Source organism: Aspergillus aculeatinus (assembly GCF_003184765.1).
Source record: "Aspergillus aculeatinus CBS 121060 unplaced genomic scaffold BO66scaffold_11, whole genome shotgun sequence".
Taxonomy (NCBI): domain Eukaryota; kingdom Fungi; phylum Ascomycota; class Eurotiomycetes; order Eurotiales; family Aspergillaceae; genus Aspergillus; species Aspergillus aculeatinus.
The window spans coordinates 373020-387573 of NW_020291480.1; the positions used below are offsets into that span (position 1 = coordinate 373020).

At 52.8% G+C, this 14554-nt stretch overlaps 5 protein-coding genes across 5 annotated transcripts; 2 read left to right on the forward strand and 3 right to left on the reverse strand.

The window, feature by feature from the left end:
• Positions 1-391: 391 nt before the first annotated feature.
• Positions 392-2585, forward strand: BO66DRAFT_399515 (arginine--tRNA ligase; the record flags this gene model as incomplete). Its single annotated transcript, XM_025648687.1, has 4 exons — positions 392-619; positions 724-2018; positions 2068-2481; positions 2579-2585. 4 exons carry the CDS (start codon positions 392-394, stop codon positions 2583-2585), a joined length of 1944 nt encoding a protein of 647 aa, XP_025506408.1.
• Positions 2586-3833: 1248 nt separating this feature from the next.
• Positions 3834-5223, reverse strand: BO66DRAFT_26403 (glycoside hydrolase family 28 protein). The gene is made up of 3 exons (XM_025643046.1): positions 4889-5223; positions 4420-4836; positions 3834-4361 (listed from the first exon to the last, which is right to left on the reverse strand). Exons 1-3 carry the CDS (start codon positions 5102-5104, stop codon positions 3903-3905), a joined length of 1092 nt encoding a protein of 363 aa, XP_025506409.1. The 5' UTR covers positions 5105-5223; the 3' UTR covers positions 3834-3902.
• Positions 5224-8813: 3590 nt separating this feature from the next.
• On the forward strand, positions 8814-11497 carry BO66DRAFT_26411 (putative ABC transporter). The gene is made up of 8 exons (XM_025643047.1): positions 8814-9247; positions 9307-9547; positions 9602-9860; positions 9909-10368; positions 10420-10499; positions 10562-10715; positions 10794-11071; positions 11178-11497. Exons 1-8 carry the CDS (start codon positions 9064-9066, stop codon positions 11418-11420), a joined length of 1899 nt encoding a protein of 632 aa, XP_025506410.1. The 5' UTR covers positions 8814-9063; the 3' UTR covers positions 11421-11497.
• Positions 11498-12050: 553 nt separating this feature from the next.
• Positions 12051-14073, reverse strand: BO66DRAFT_389880 (uncharacterized protein). Its single transcript, XM_025646884.1, has one exon. It carries the CDS (start codon positions 13735-13737, stop codon positions 12487-12489), a length of 1251 nt encoding a protein of 416 aa, XP_025506411.1. The 5' UTR covers positions 13738-14073; the 3' UTR covers positions 12051-12486.
• Positions 13865-14410, reverse strand: BO66DRAFT_26457 (uncharacterized protein). Its single transcript, XM_025643048.1, has one exon. The coding sequence runs from the start codon at positions 14295-14297 to the stop codon at positions 13992-13994; it is 306 nt and encodes a 101-aa protein (XP_025506412.1). The 5' UTR covers positions 14298-14410; the 3' UTR covers positions 13865-13991.
• Between the last annotated feature and the right edge of the window lie 144 nt (positions 14411-14554).

The window sequence follows — 14554 nt, forward strand, 5'->3', positions numbered from 1 at the left end:
CATTCACCGCCCATGGCAGAATGGTGGACTGCCTGCCGCATTGAGTCAGTCAATGAGCGAAAAAAAAAAGAGAAAAAAAAAAAAAAAAAAGAGTTCCCCTCTCTGAATTAATCTTGTTGTATGGCTGAGGCGTGTTCCAGTTGGTGCTTTTCCCTCCCTCAGCTCCCACCTTCCCTTCCCTTTTCCCTTTCCTTCCCCTCCATTGATGGGTCGCCTTCTGGTAAGCGGGGCCCGGCGATTTTCTAACGCCGTTTTCAAGACTGCTTCCGCCCAGTCATACTGTCCACAAAAGAGTCGTCGCTTCTTCCTTTCCTCCTCTTCCTTTCAATTAACCTCTCCCTGGCGTTCCTCTTTTGCTACTGCGACGCATCAGAAGAACGTAGCTGCCGTCATGTCTTCCTCCGCTGCCGACCTCGTCTCCTCCGTTGAGGGACTCTCTCTCCAGTCCACCACCGAGACCTCCAAGTTCCCCAACTGCTACCCCTCCTTGAACGTCGTCGATGTCTACAGAGAGCACATCGCTGAGAAGCTGAGCGCTGCCACTGACATTGACGCCGAGAAGATCTACTCTCGCCTGTCATGGACGAACTCCCTCGACAAGGGTGACTTGGTGTTGCCGGTATGCGATATACACCACAAACGTTTCACCTTGGGCTCCAATAACTTTTGGGCTGCCAAGGCTCTTCTGCGACAAACAAACTAACATAGTGTCACGCACTGTAGGTCGCCGCTCTTCAGATCAAGAAGAACCCCCAGGAGCTTTGCAAGGAACTCGCCGAGAAGTTCCCCGAATCCGACCTCGTCCTCCCCCCCGTCCCCTTCGGAGTCCACCTTCAATTCTTCTTCAAGCCGGAAATCCTCACCTCCGATGTCATCAACCGCATTCTCAAGCAGAAGTCCGCCTATGGTACCAACGGTAACCAGGGACTCCGCGACGCCGCCGATCCCTCCAAGGGGCGCAAGAGAATCATCGTCGAGTTCTCCTCGCCCAACATTGCGAAGCCTTTCCACGCGGGTCACCTGCGCAGTACGATCATCGGTGGCTTCCTGGCCAACCTCTACACCGTCATGGGATGGGATGTGATCAAGATGAACTACCTCGGTGACTGGGGTAAGCAGTACGGTCTGCTGGCCAACGGTTTTAAGCAGTTCGGTAACGAGGAGCAATTGACCAAGGACCCCATCAACCACCTGTTCGACGTCTACGTCAAGATCAACAACATCGTCTCCCAGCAAGAGGCGCCTATCAAGGAGCTCAAGGAACAGATCAAGGCCAAGAAGGAGAAGGGCGAGGATGTGGCGGAGCTGGAGCAGGAGCTGCAGAAGCTCGTTGATGCCAGTGAGGACGAGAGTGCCCGTCGCTACTTCAAGAGCATGGAGGACGGCGACCCCGAGGCCCTCGCTCTGTGGCGCCGCTTCCGTGACCTCAGTATCAAGAAGTACGAGCAGACCTACGCTCGTCTCAACATCGAGTTCGACGTCTACTCCGGCGAGTCTCAGATCAAGCAGGAGAGCATGACCGCCGCTTACCAGACCCTGGAGAAGACCGGTGTTTCCGAGAAGTCCGAGGGCGCTGTCATCGTCGACTTCACCAAGCACGGTGCCAAGAAGCTCGGCAAGGCTATCATTGTCCGCAAGGACGGCACGCCCCTCTACCTGACCCGTGATATCGGCGCCATCACCGAGCGTGCGGAGAAGTACAACTTCGACAAGATGATCTACGTTGTTGCCGCTCAGCAGGATCTACACTTGGCTCAACTGTTCAAGATCACCGAGCTGATGGGCCACAAGGACTTGGCCAACCGCTGCCAGCACATCAACTTCGGTATGGTCCGTGGTATGAGCACCCGTAAGGGCACTGTCAAGTTCTTGGACGATATCCTCCGTGATGTGGGTGACAAGATGCACGAGGTCATGAGGAAGAACGAGGAGAAGTACAAGCAGGTCGAGAACCCCGAGGAGACCGCCGACATTCTGGGCATTACCTCCGTCATGGTCCAGGACATGACTGGCAAGCGGTATGTGTTTCTTCCCTAATTGACGTGTAGTTTTACTCATTGGCAACAGGATCAACGGCTACGACTTCAACCTGGATGCCATGACCTCCTTCGAGGGTGACACTGGTCCTTACCTCCAGTACGCCCACGCCCGTCTGTGCTCCATTGTCCGCAAGTCCGGCCTCAACGTCGAGGAGCTCGGCGACGCCGATCTCAGCCTGCTCAAGGAGCCCCACGCCATCGACCTCGCCCGCCAGCTCGCCCAGTGGCCCGATGTCCTGCTCAACACCACCAAGACCCTGGAACCCACCACCATCCTCACCTACCTCTTCCGCATGACCCACGTCCTGAGCTCCAGCTATGATGTCCTGAAGGTCGTCGGTAGCGAGCCCGAGCTCAAGAAGGCCCGTATGGCGTTGTACGAGTCTGCCCGCCAGGTTCTTCACAACGGCATGCGGGTTGTCGGTCTGAGCCCCGTCAACCGGTCTGTTTTCCCCCCATCTCGGCTTCGTCCAAGATAACGTGCCCCAAATAACACGTCGTCCAAAATAATGTATTCTAACGTTTTATCTTCATTCTAGTATGTAAACGGACGCGACGAGGAAATGAAATAAAAAGTCATACTAGAATCTTGAATAGCTCTTTTTGTTATATGTTATGAATACCTAGCATTGGATCCAGCCTTCTCTTTTTTCCAACTTACTCGGACTTTTTTGGAGATTGAAATAGGAGAAAGGACTTCTTCATCGAATATAGATGCAGTAAAATGTTACTCTTTTTCCATTCCTAGAATCTGATTACCGACTGTCTAAGCAGTCCTACTTCCTCTACACCATAACCCATATACCAGGATGCCAGGATATCAGTCAATCCCCATCTACCAAACTCATCCCATCCCACCCATCTCATACCAGGTAAAACCAACCTTCATCGCAAATCCAAATACAACTAGCCCCCATCCCAAACAAAAACAAACCCTATAAAAAAGAAAGATAACCAACCCGCCCCTCGAGAAGACCGCCGTCCTCACGCCCTCCCCACCCTTCCATCCCCGAACCCACCCCGTTGCGCAGACCCCCAAGCCCAGCAAGCACGATCCAAACAGACGCCAGCAGGGTTGGGTATCAGTTCTGGTAGCCCTCACCCATCAGAGGCATGGTCGGCAATGTCGGACGCTGCTGGGTGTTCGAAATTGCCAATCATGTCTTTTGTCCCCTTACCTCAGCTTTATGGGGCGGCGAGATTGCGGGGTCGAGTCTTATTTGTGGCATATTGTTTCTTTTGCGCAGTTTCTCTTTCCATTTGAGAGGGGGGTTGAGGTCGGGGTTATTGCGGTGGGCTTGGGGGAGGAGGAGGGGGTTACGGTGGTGTGGGGGTAATGTGTTGGGTATGCGATTTACGGAAATGCGGAGGTTTAAGATGGAAGTAGATGGTGAGATGGGGTTCTTGATGGAGGGAGAGGGGGCTTCTTTGCTTTTTTCTTCGGGTTGGAGGGGGTTTGGACGTGCGGGTGGTGCTGGTATTCAGTGTGATATCAGGGTTTGGGGATCCGGTCGTGGGAATGGCGGTTGGGGTGAGGCAGGTACCTTAACTTATTTGCTGAGTTGTTGATCGTGAGTATGAGATTCAAAGCTGATAGAGCTTGGTGATGCCCTCATTTATACATTTTCTGTAGATGATTACTTCGCTACAAATGCAATGCCAGGCCATAAAACATATTGGCTGCCAATCAAGGTTGTATTATTGATGCCCTCGACTGAATTATAGATTATATGCACAAGGCCTCACTCTCACGATGAGCGTGGAAAAAATTATATTCCCATCCCCTTGACAGGCTACCCCATCCACCTCGAGATCGCACTCTGATGGCCCAGAAAAGCTTCGAACAGGAACAAATCCACCCGCTTAGCAAGAGGCACCGGAAGGAACGTTCTTGCACTTGGAGCTCTTCTTGCCGCCGGTGACGCTGACGCCAGACCAGGTCCAGTCAGAGCAGCTGCCGGAACCGCAAAGGAGGTAGATGTCAGTGGCGGAGCTCTTGACGGTACCGGTGACCTTCTCGAAGGTGATGTCCTTGACGCTGATACCGTTGGTGGGGGTACCGGTGGGGGAGCCGTTCTCGTAGTCCTGCTCGACGACGATACCGTACTTGGTGATGCCGGAGAGGGTGATGTCCTCGAACTTGACGTTCTCGACGGTACCGGTGGCATCGTAGACGGTCTTGATGCGGACACCGTTCTGGGAGTTGACGACCTGGGAGTTGGAGATGGTCACGTCGGAGACAGTGTTGTCACTGCGGCCACCGACGGAGCCGATGGAGAGACCGTGGCCACCGCTGCAGTAGCCGTTGGTGAAAGTGATGTGCTAGAAGACATTATTAGATGCTTGAATCGACAATATAGTCGGCAGGCCGAGCAAATACCTCTCCGGAGTTGATGGCCAAGCAGTCGTCCTGGTTGTAGACCTTGGCGCCATCAATGGTGATGTAGGTACTGGAGCCAATGTCGAAGGCATCGGTGTTGTGGCCCTCAGAGTTACCGGAGGAGTTGTCGATGGTCACATCGGTGAGGGTCAGGTGGTCGGCCTGGATGCTGAAGGCCTGGACGGGGGTGTTGTAGACCTTGAGTCCAGTGATGCTGGACTGATCCAGCTTGTGGGCATAGAAGAACTTGGGCTTGGTCTTGCCGCCGTTGCTGCCCTTGCCGTCCCACCAGCGGGCACCATCGCAGTTGATCTTGGCGCCGGAGGCCTGCTTGACAGTGATGTCGGTACCGGACATGGAGATCAGGGGACCCTTCCACTCCTTGTAGCCGAAAGTGGTAGTACCTTCGAAGATAACCTGGGGGGAATGATTAGCTTTCACCATGCATTCATGAACAGGGGCGTCCTACAGTGGTGCCCGACTTGAGGCCGGTCAGATCAAGGGTTTCACCAGCGGGAACCTCGATGTTGTTGAGGTAGATGGTCGAGCAAGAGGTCTTGCCAGACTTGGCCTTGGCGGCATCGGTGAAGGTACAGCTGGAGCGCTTCTCGATGTCGGTGGGAGCAGCTGCGACCAGCGCAGCGCCCATGGTGGCAGCCAAGATAGAGGACTTGATGAAATGCATTTTGATGAAACGAATGAAAACCTGGATCAACAGGAGAAGCTGATTAAAGAGAGACTGGATGGGGTAGGAAAGAGAGCAAAGGAGTGCGATGAGGAAGAAGAAAATCCATCATGGCAAGCAGGCGGGAAGAAGGTATTTATGGTACCGTGGTTGCGCTGCCTCAAGCTGAGAAGGGGGTACGTTTCTGAGCTATAGCTGTTAGCTATATCGAACGGTTTCTGGCATGGAAGAATTCCGGTAAATTGAAATGAAGGTAGGTACATTAGTAGGCCCAGAGCAAACTGGGTCCGAGCGACTAAATCGTATAGGGCTAGTATGAGGTCGTCGAGCACCCCGATTTGGCTCTAAATAGGGTCCTCAGAGTTTCGGGGTGGTTTTCAACCGATTCCCAAAGAGTTCGTCTGTCGAACTTGAAACGCAAGCTTATCTTAGCCGCGAGAATTGACCACTCACACCGGTTGGAGCTTGTCTGCATTCGCTTTAGGCACCCCTGAAGTCTCCCATTCGGCAGGGCGCCGAGACATCGAGCCAGACCCTTTGGCCATGCAATATAATTTACTTCCATGAGTGGCGGATGGTTTCATGATCGCCGGTGAGTGGTTGCAATATAACACCCTGAAAAAAAATGCCGACGGAGCAACAGGCAGAGTGGGTTAGTGCCTGGTGGCTTGCTCCCCGCCCCGCTCGGCTATCGGCTTGCTGTAGGCAACAATGTGAATTTCGATGCGACTCATTGCAAGGAGCTTTGCGAGATGCTTGTTGACAGCAAGAGAGACAAGCCTTTTCAAGGTCTATTGCCAATGCGATTGACCCACGAAGAGAGTCAGTCAAGCAAGTCAAGCTTGTTAGCAGAAGCTTGGCTTATGGGCATCCTGAGGAGATGTTCCTCACCGAATGCAAGCTTAAATGAGCAGTTTCCACCATAATGCTGGGCGGTCACTCTGCCCTAGAGTATTTCTGGAAGCTCGAGCGGGTCCAGTACCCATCCCAGGAAATAAGGATAGAAATCTTGTGGCGGACATTGGTCGGTGGGCTGCTCAGGTAAGACATCAGACCCACGGTCCTTCTGGGCATTTTCCGGCGGCACCGTCCACCAAACCATTCGCAAGTTGAAACCGTCGTGCCTGCGTCGATGGCTTGATGACGGACTTCTTGGCAGTTGCTATCTTCAATAATCCTGAGAGTCCTGACAGAATTTCATAGGCTCCACTACCTCAGCATAAATTGACTTGTAAGGAGAAATATATTAAGGAGTATCCTGAGTTCGGATTCGGGCTCTGCAGAGTGCCGTGAAGCTACCCCGTCTCGAGATCGGCAGTTGTCAACACTCTTTCGACTTGATTGACGGAATGATAGGAAGCGTCGGAATGAGCGGAAAATTGTCATCGCGGCGGGTCTTCGGAATGAGGGATTTCTCGGTGTTTACTGATCAGTTCATCTCTGCCCAGACAAGATGGTGAAGCCAAGTGGTGCAGATTTGCCGCTGACTGTTGTTCTCAAAGCTCGATGTCTCATTCTGCTGTGGTTTTGGGACTGGGAAATACCGATCTGTGCAGGAGTATCATTCCTGACGGTCGATAACTGATCTGATTCTGCTCAGAAAGCGATGGAGAAGGCCAAAGAGGTTGGAGATTGGGTGGGATTGACAGTAGAAAGATGGAGGAGGGAGGGAAGAGAGTGAGGGAGTAAGTGCGACAATGCCGTAGAAGTGGCAGGAGGAACGAATACGATGCTATGCCTTAGGCAGCTCACTCAGCGTACTGCTGCTTGCTGAAGTCTCCAAAGCCTCCCTCACTTTGTCATGCAACAACATATAACACTAGCCAATCCCAATAGAATCCAAGGCTCAATCTGCTAGTCGAATGCAAGCTCGCAGTCAGTCACACATATTAATCCCGTAGTTGCATATCGGCCTCCATCCTTGAGCACTTTCAATGCAGCACTCGCCAGAATTTCAAGTACTGTAGGTCAAGAAAAGACGAAAGTGTGATGCCCTCAATGAAGAACCTCAGTGTATAAAAGTATGCGCAGACGACATCGGAGCTCAAAAGAGATATATCGTACATGAAAATGATATCAAATAATCTGTGTATACCAATATATATGGTTGACTGAGTCACCTTTCACGCTTCGGAGCACCACATTTTACATATATTGAGCTTGAGGAACTTACTTTGACACTCGGGAACGCCTAGTAGTATGCCGCATCGCCTGGCCTACTTCATAGTCGACGTCAATCACCCACATTGAAGACATTGAAGATATGCTTGATGTCTGTTGTTGAGGGCAGTCAGTCGTCCTTCGCGCTTCCCATCTCCTCCTCCCCATGCCAACTGCATGCGGCTTCCGTCAGCATCTCCAGTTGTTCACAGCACCCAAGACAGGGATGATTACAGCAACAGAAGAAGCAGCAGCATTCTCGTTTCATTCTACACTCATGCAAAGAGTGGAACGATATCAGCATTGTTTTGACCCCAGCGAATGACTTGCTGACGTTTTCTCTGGGGTAGCTGTCATTCCAACGGGTGACGGCAGGCGCATGAACCAGCCACGATGGCGCAGCAGCGCCGTGCAGCGTACTTCGGCCGAAAGGTATCACTCCAGCTTGGAAAGCTGCCTATCGTTCTGCGGCTCTTCTTGATCTGAGTGAGACAGACACACTTCTCCAATGCATCGCAGACGGTACACAGCGTGAGACGGAATACATGCTCAGAACACACCCCGCCTAATTTTCCACCCTTTTGCTGAGGAAAATGGCAACCAAGCGGCAAAGAACTCGACGGGGCTGATAGCTAGACTGGTTGCTGAGCAAGTGTGATTTAGCGAGGGGTTTTCACGTCGCACAAGGTGTGTGATGGCTGATCAAAAACGGTTTGTTCGGGCGCGGCTGCAGCGACGATAAACCGTCGGCTGAAAGGGAGTTGCAGACCAACGACGAGCATTTGGCCGCGTTAACCTGAGGGAGCTTGCTGGCTTTGTCGTGGCCCCGGTCATCGCTTATAAGTGGCGTCCAGCCAGCAGCAACAGAGATACGACGGCGAGAGTCTAGCCGAGGGCTGTGGTTGGGTGTCCGTGCAACGGGGCTAACTCGCTGACTGACTGACTATTCAAGCACAAGGCGCAAGGTGCAAGGTGAGAATGCTGCTCGAGAGGACTCAATCACAATCGACTATCGCCAGCATTTTCAGTCCAGTTCAGCTGGTCAAAAAATGTGCCCTGTGCCATTTGCCCAGAGCTGTTCGGGGGGGGGCGACCAGGCCAATCATGAGTGCGGAATCACCGACTATCGTACGAAGCCAGCGGACTAGGGGGAATAGCTCCCTTTTCTTTGTTTTTCCTTGTACTGTTTTCTCCCTTCGAGACTCCACGCCTCGTGTTCGACCAGACAACCACGCTCCGCTCCCCGAGAGAACAATAGAATGGCAAATCAATGCGATTGTTCTTACCATCAAAAAATAACTTTCGGGCATTTCGGGGACTGGGAACCTTATCCGACCCCACGGACGGCGACACCCGATCAGCGGGCATCAACTCTCTCGGGCTTCAGATCCATGGTTCGCTGGATTTGTCCCTGAGGTCTGAAGCGGCGGTGGCTGCTGCTGCTGCATTGGAATGCTGACTGACTGACTGTCTGACTGACCGACCGTGACGTGCAGGGTTCCCCTCCCACTATGGCTGCGAGGCAGGATGACCCATGACGCCGAGCATGTTCGGCGATCTCATTCCTTCAGAGATCGTATAGTGGGCTCGGCCTCGTCTTAAGTAAGACGAAACCCTGGGCTGGGCTGGGACCCTATAACGGCTCTTTTCTGCTGTTTAGATCCAGCCTAATCCCTGTTGCTGTTTTCTGGAGATTACACAAGTCTGAGGTTATAGTTTAATTCTCCCCCGTCTTAGTTGGCGTACATCAAGGCCACATACCTGCTTTCGACGACCTGGTGTAGCCCCCACAGCTGAATATGGAGGCCGAATTACCAACCAAGAAAGATGATTTCGATCTCGAGCGGAACGAAGCGCATCAGTTCTTGATGAACAACACTGTTCAAAGCTTCGCCTGGAGTGATCTACGAGTCACAGTCAAGGACCGTCGAACAAAACTCCCTCGACAACTCATCGATGGCATCAGTGGCTCAGTCCAGCAAGGTAGGTTTCTCTATTGCCTTGTGCTTGCTGAAGAAGGCCAACTCATGCATTGTGAGCAGGAGAGCTGGTCGCACTGATGGGACCGTCAGGATGTGGCAAGACGACCCTCCTTAACGTCCTTGCTCGGCGTGTAGCATCCTCGGGCGCAACAAAAACGGGAGAGTGCTATGTTAATGGGTCGGCAATGGATAACACCACCTTTGGACGACTCACGTCCTATGTGGAACAAGAAGATGCCTTGATTGGTTCATTGACTGTCCAGGAGACATTGAAGTTTGCAGCCGATCTCTCTCTTCCAAGGTACTTCTCTAATTGATCTCTGGCCATTCTCGATCGAACTGCTAATACGTCCAGTTCCGTCTCCAAGTCGCAACGGGCAGAGCGCATTCGCACTTTGTTGGAGGCCTTCGGTATTCAGAATCAGGCCTCAACGTTGGTTGGCACTCCAATCCGCAAGGGCATCAGCGGTGGGCAAAAACGGCGAGTCAGTGTCGCTAGTCAACTGATCACCTGTCCGAAGATCTTGTTCCTGGATGAGCCTACCAGTGGTCTGGACTCAACTGCCAGCTTTGAAGTCATTTCCTACATCAAGAAACTGGCCGTGGCAAATAATGTATGAATTCTTCAGGGAGGAATGACACAATATGCTAACCTCTGCTAGCTGATTATTATCGCCAGCATTCACCAACCATCATCAACCACTTTCCAACTCTTCGATAAGCTGCTTCTGCTATCAGGCGGACAGACCTGCTTTTTCGGCCCTGTTACTGGTGTGCCGCATTATTTCGACCGACTTGGTCATCCTGTCCCGCCGAACACAAACCCAGCGGAGTTCATTCTCGACCTGATCAGCGCCGACTTTGGCAGTGGTACGCTCGATGCGCCGGAGGATCAAGTGGAGGAGATTTGCGCGGCTTGGCAACACTCTGCGGAGCGTAAAGCATTGAGCGAGCAGCTATCACAGGACTTGGGAGGCCATGAGAAGGGCTTCAGCAAGGTGGACATTGCGGAGCTCGGTCATCCGGGGATGTTCAGTGTTATCGTATCCCTCTTGCACCGCGCCTTCATCAAGAGCTACCGTGACATTGTGGCATATGGAATCCGTATTGTTATGTATATGGGTATGTTTCTGCCAGAAAGAGCCAGCGCTTGACCTCACTGACTTTGTCCAGCACTGGCCATAATGGTGGGAACTGTGTGGCTGCGTTTGCACACTGAACAAGCCTATATCCAGCCATTCATCAACTCAATAGTAAGCCACCGATTATACCTGCCCGGACATAGCCAACTTATCACATATACTAATGTCTTCAGTTCTTCGGCTCCGCGTTCATGAGTTTTATGGCCGTTGCATACGTCCCTGCCTTCCTGGAAGACCTAGCAACTTTCACCAAGGAGCGTGCGAACGGTCTCTACGGCTCATTTCCATTTCTCGTGTCCAACTTCATTATCGGCCTCCCTTTTCTCTGTACGTTTCCTCGTCCGCAACCGCATGGTCCTTGGCTTGTCATTGCCTGCTTGAACGCTAATCAAGACTCCCGTCTAGTCCTCATCTCCCTCCTCTACTCCGTGATCGCCTACTGGCTCAACAACCTCACTCCAACCGCCACGGCGTTCTTCACCTGGATCATGTGGATTTTCCTCGACCTCGTGGCCGCCGAGTCCTTGGTAGTTTTCGTCTCCTCCATCTTCCCCAACTTTGTCATCGCTTTAGCCCTAGTCGCCTTCGCCAACGGACTCTGGATGGCGGTGGGTGGGTTCCTGGTGACCAACACCATCCTGAATCCATTCTGGAAATATGTCTTCCATTACATCGATTATCAGGTTAGTCCACTTGACTTGATTTGCATTTACCAATCTCACTCATCTCCCTGCCCACCTCCCCCCATCCCCAACTGCACAACCCCACTAACACAACCCCACAAATAAGGCCTACGTCTTCCAAGGCATGATGGTCAACCAATTCTCCGACCGCATCTTCGCCTGCGCCGCCGACTGCACCTGCATGTACCAGACCGACCTGGCCGCGCAGTGCCAGATCCGGGGCACGGGCGTGCTGCACGAATACGGCTACGCCACCGGCCGCACCGGCAAATGGGTCGGGATCCTGCTGGGGATCATCGCCGTGTATCGATTATTCGGGTACCTGGCTCTTGTGTTTCTGAGACGGTAGACTTTTGCAGGATGTGTGCGTGCATGCGGTATATACTTCGACACTTTGTTTGGGGGAGGGGTCTCTGGGTGTGTGGTTTGTAAATGCTTTTCTTGGGTCGTGGATGGGATTTTTCAGGTGGTTTATGTGATGGTTAAGAATGTTCAGGGTGTTCTAAGTCATTGTATTTGTTGCGGTTGTTTGCGCTATTGGGGTTGACGCTGAGGCTGAGGTTTTATGCCGTGCTGGCGTTTTTGTTGACTCTCTGGATGATCCTGGAGGAAGGGAGGTAGGTAGGTAGGTAGGCGGGGGCTGTATATCAGATAGAATGAATTTGATCTTCGGATTTTTTGAGGTTTTGGCTTTCGTAGTGTAGTTCTGTCACATGAGTCCTCGAATTATTGCACATGCTCTGTTCACTAAGATTCTTGGGAGGATGTTCTCGAAGATTGAAATTACGGCGTGGATAGGCTAGACGAGTCTGGTGGTGGTTCTTCTATCCTAGATCACTGGACCGTCCATAGTCTAAGTTACTCCTTACTACCTAGTATTATGTTTGACATCGAACATTTCAGCGAAATTGGATGGGCGATGGGACAGACTACCTAGTACTCATCGAGACAGATAGAGCAAAAAAAAAAAAAAAAAAAAGTCAATACCTATCGCTGAATTACTATGTACTGTACGAGGAGAGAAATATTAAGAGAAAAGAATCGCCATTCCTATCCATACCCATATCCACAGTAAAGCTCCTGCTTCGGGCGCAGAAAATCCTTTCATACCGTAATCATTCATATCGTGTTGAGTTCTGCATTGCATTGCATTGTATTGCCTTGTATGGTATCCATTCATCACATGTCCCATCAATCATAATCCCATGTGAACAATTCGCAGTTCAATTTGAACGCATAGAAAAAAACGGCAAAGCCCGAAGAAGTAACGCGCATGGACAGAAAGCATAACCTGGGCCAAGGCCATTTATTTACAAGCAAGCCCACCTTGTTCCTTCCATTGGCGTCGTCATTGATGAAGACTTTTCGGCGTGAGGGAGGAGAAAGCGAGAGGTATACAGGAAGTGTGCTGCAACCTAACGTCTCGAGTACCGAGTCTCCTCGCCATCACTCTCGCTCAGACTGTCGCGACGACGGCCCCGACCACCTTCCCGGCGGTAGCCTTTGCTCAACCCGGGGATTGGATGGTGGTAGCTCTTGGTGCCCGAGTCCTCGGTGTCGACGTTGGAATACTGATACTCGGAGCGTGAGGCCGCGGAGGAGAAATCCAGCGGCTCGGTGTAGTGGCCCGTCACCGACGGACGCTTGCGGGGACTACTCTGCCGGGACGAGCGGGACGGGCTACTGGTACTGCCAGCACCGCCACCACCACTGTCCGTCGGGGCGTGTCTCCTGCGCTCGCGTCGGCGATTATGTCTTCTGGTCGATGGCTCGCGGATCGTGCGATGGTGATGATGGTCGTCCGCCTGGCTCAGCAACTCCTCACTACCGGCCACAAATGAAAAGTCTCGCCGCTTGCTCTGCCGTCGCTCGACCACGGGATCGTACGCGTAGTCCCGCACCTGGCTGACCTCGCTCTGCTCGCGGTCCTGCCAGTAACTCGGCGGGTTGGACAGATCGTAGTCACTGCCGTCGTAGTAGGTGGTCCCGTCGCCCTCGCGGTTCATGCCGCCGACGCGCGCGGGCTTCTCCTTGCGGTACGCGGCGACGTCCTCGTCGACCTCGTTCTCCCAGTTGGCGGTCATCTCGTCGTCCTTGCGGCGGCGCCGGAACTTCTCGCGCAGCCTGCGCCGCCGCTTGCGCTCGGCGCTGCCGCCGGGGGCGCCCGTCTTCTCGGTGATGGTGGTCGCGGTCTCCGTGTACGTGTACCCGTCGTCGCTGTAGCCCTTGTGCACGATGCTGCCGCCGCCGAGCTTGGTGCTCTTGGTCGCGTTGCTGAGCGTGCGCCCGTCCGGCCCCTTGCGGCGCAGCACGGTCGACTTGTACTCCTCCCAGTCGCCCTTGCGCCACACGAACCCGCCGTTCTTGGCCCAGAAGAAGAACCAGATCGCCGCCAGCACGAAGGCCGCGCCGATGATCGCGAAGAGCGCCATCAGGCCCTTCATGTTGATCTTGTGTGCCTCGACGGTGCCGCTGCCGGGGACATATTTGGAGTCGCGGGCGTGGAGGAGGTGGCTGTGTGGGGCATTGCTGCTGGTGCTGGTGCTGTCTTGGAGACTGGGGTGGGAGTACGGTGAAGCGGCGAGTTCGGGGGGATGGGTGGCTGTGGTGAGGGTTTCGAGGATGGAAATGCCGGGAAAGTCACCGGCGGTTTGGACGGGAGGCATGATGAGGAAAGTGGCAGTGGATGTCAAGAGCGTGGTGCTCGAGACGGGCACTCTGCGGCTTGGTTAAGTGAATGTTTCTCTAGATAGATTGATGGATGGATGGATGGATGGATGATGAAAGGGTAGATGATTGATAGATTGACTGATTGATCTTTGATGGATAGAGACGAATGTATGATTGATTGACTTGAGCTGGAATGCGGGATGTCTTACCCACTGAAAGTGACACTTTGGGTATCCTGGTGGGCTCGATCTCAATCACCCGATCCACTTTGAGATGTATATGGTATGCTCGGGTACCAGAATCTAGATAGTAGACCGATGGTTGGAATGCAGTGTGCAAGGTGGATGTGAGCACAAATGCTAGCTTGGTGTGCACTACCAACTGTGTTAGCACTGGCTTGCTCACAGTAGCTTAGAGGATGAAGGCAGAGCAAGAAACAACGCAACGCAAGCGGCAGAACAAGCGACGCCCAGACGGAAATTGAGGTGGTTGGGGAGAGGCTGGGGATGACGCTCTTTTGTTTGGGCGGTTCCTTCGTGGCCCCGGCAACTGGCATGACTCAGCAGCCTCCCCTCGTTAACTTAGTAGTTATCTTATCGGCTTTTGGTGCCTGAGGCTCCACTACTGTACTATGCACTCAAGTTACCATATTTCTATGCAAAGTGGAAGTTACAACAACTACTCGTGAAAATCAGAGCAGGCATTGGACGTTTAACTTTCACTATATAAGCAACTCAGCAAGTAGCCCATCTCTTGAGACTCATACTTTATGCTCAGTCTATCTTTCTCGGCAGAATTGGGCACATGTAGTGG

Bases quoted from the DNA above. Each gene is read 5' to 3' on its own strand.
- BO66DRAFT_26457 (XM_025643048.1), bottom strand. From the start codon at position 14,297: ATGCCAGTTGCCGGGGCCACGAAGGAACCGCCCAAACAAAAGAGCGTC.
- BO66DRAFT_26403 (XM_025643046.1), bottom strand. From the start codon at position 5,104: ATGCATTTCATCAAGTCCTCTATCTTGGCTGCCACCATGGGCGCTGCG. The intron at 4,837-4,888 runs GTAGGACGCCCC...CATTCCCCCCAG, and splicing joins GCCTCAAGTCGGGCACCACT to GTTATCTTCGAAGGTACTAC. The intron at 4,362-4,419 runs GTATTTGCTCGG...AATGTCTTCTAG, and splicing joins TGGCCATCAACTCCGGAGAG to CACATCACTTTCACCAACGG.
- BO66DRAFT_389880 (XM_025646884.1), bottom strand. From the start codon at position 13,737: ATGCCTCCCGTCCAAACCGCCGGTGACTTTCCCGGCATTTCCATCCTC.
- BO66DRAFT_26411 (XM_025643047.1), top strand. From the start codon at position 9,064: ATGGAGGCCGAATTACCAACCAAGAAAGATGATTTCGATCTCGAGCGG. The intron at 9,248-9,306 runs GTAGGTTTCTCT...CATTGTGAGCAG, and splicing joins CAGTGGCTCAGTCCAGCAAG to GAGAGCTGGTCGCACTGATG. The intron at 10,369-10,419 runs GTATGTTTCTGC...GACTTTGTCCAG, and splicing joins CCGTATTGTTATGTATATGG to CACTGGCCATAATGGTGGGA.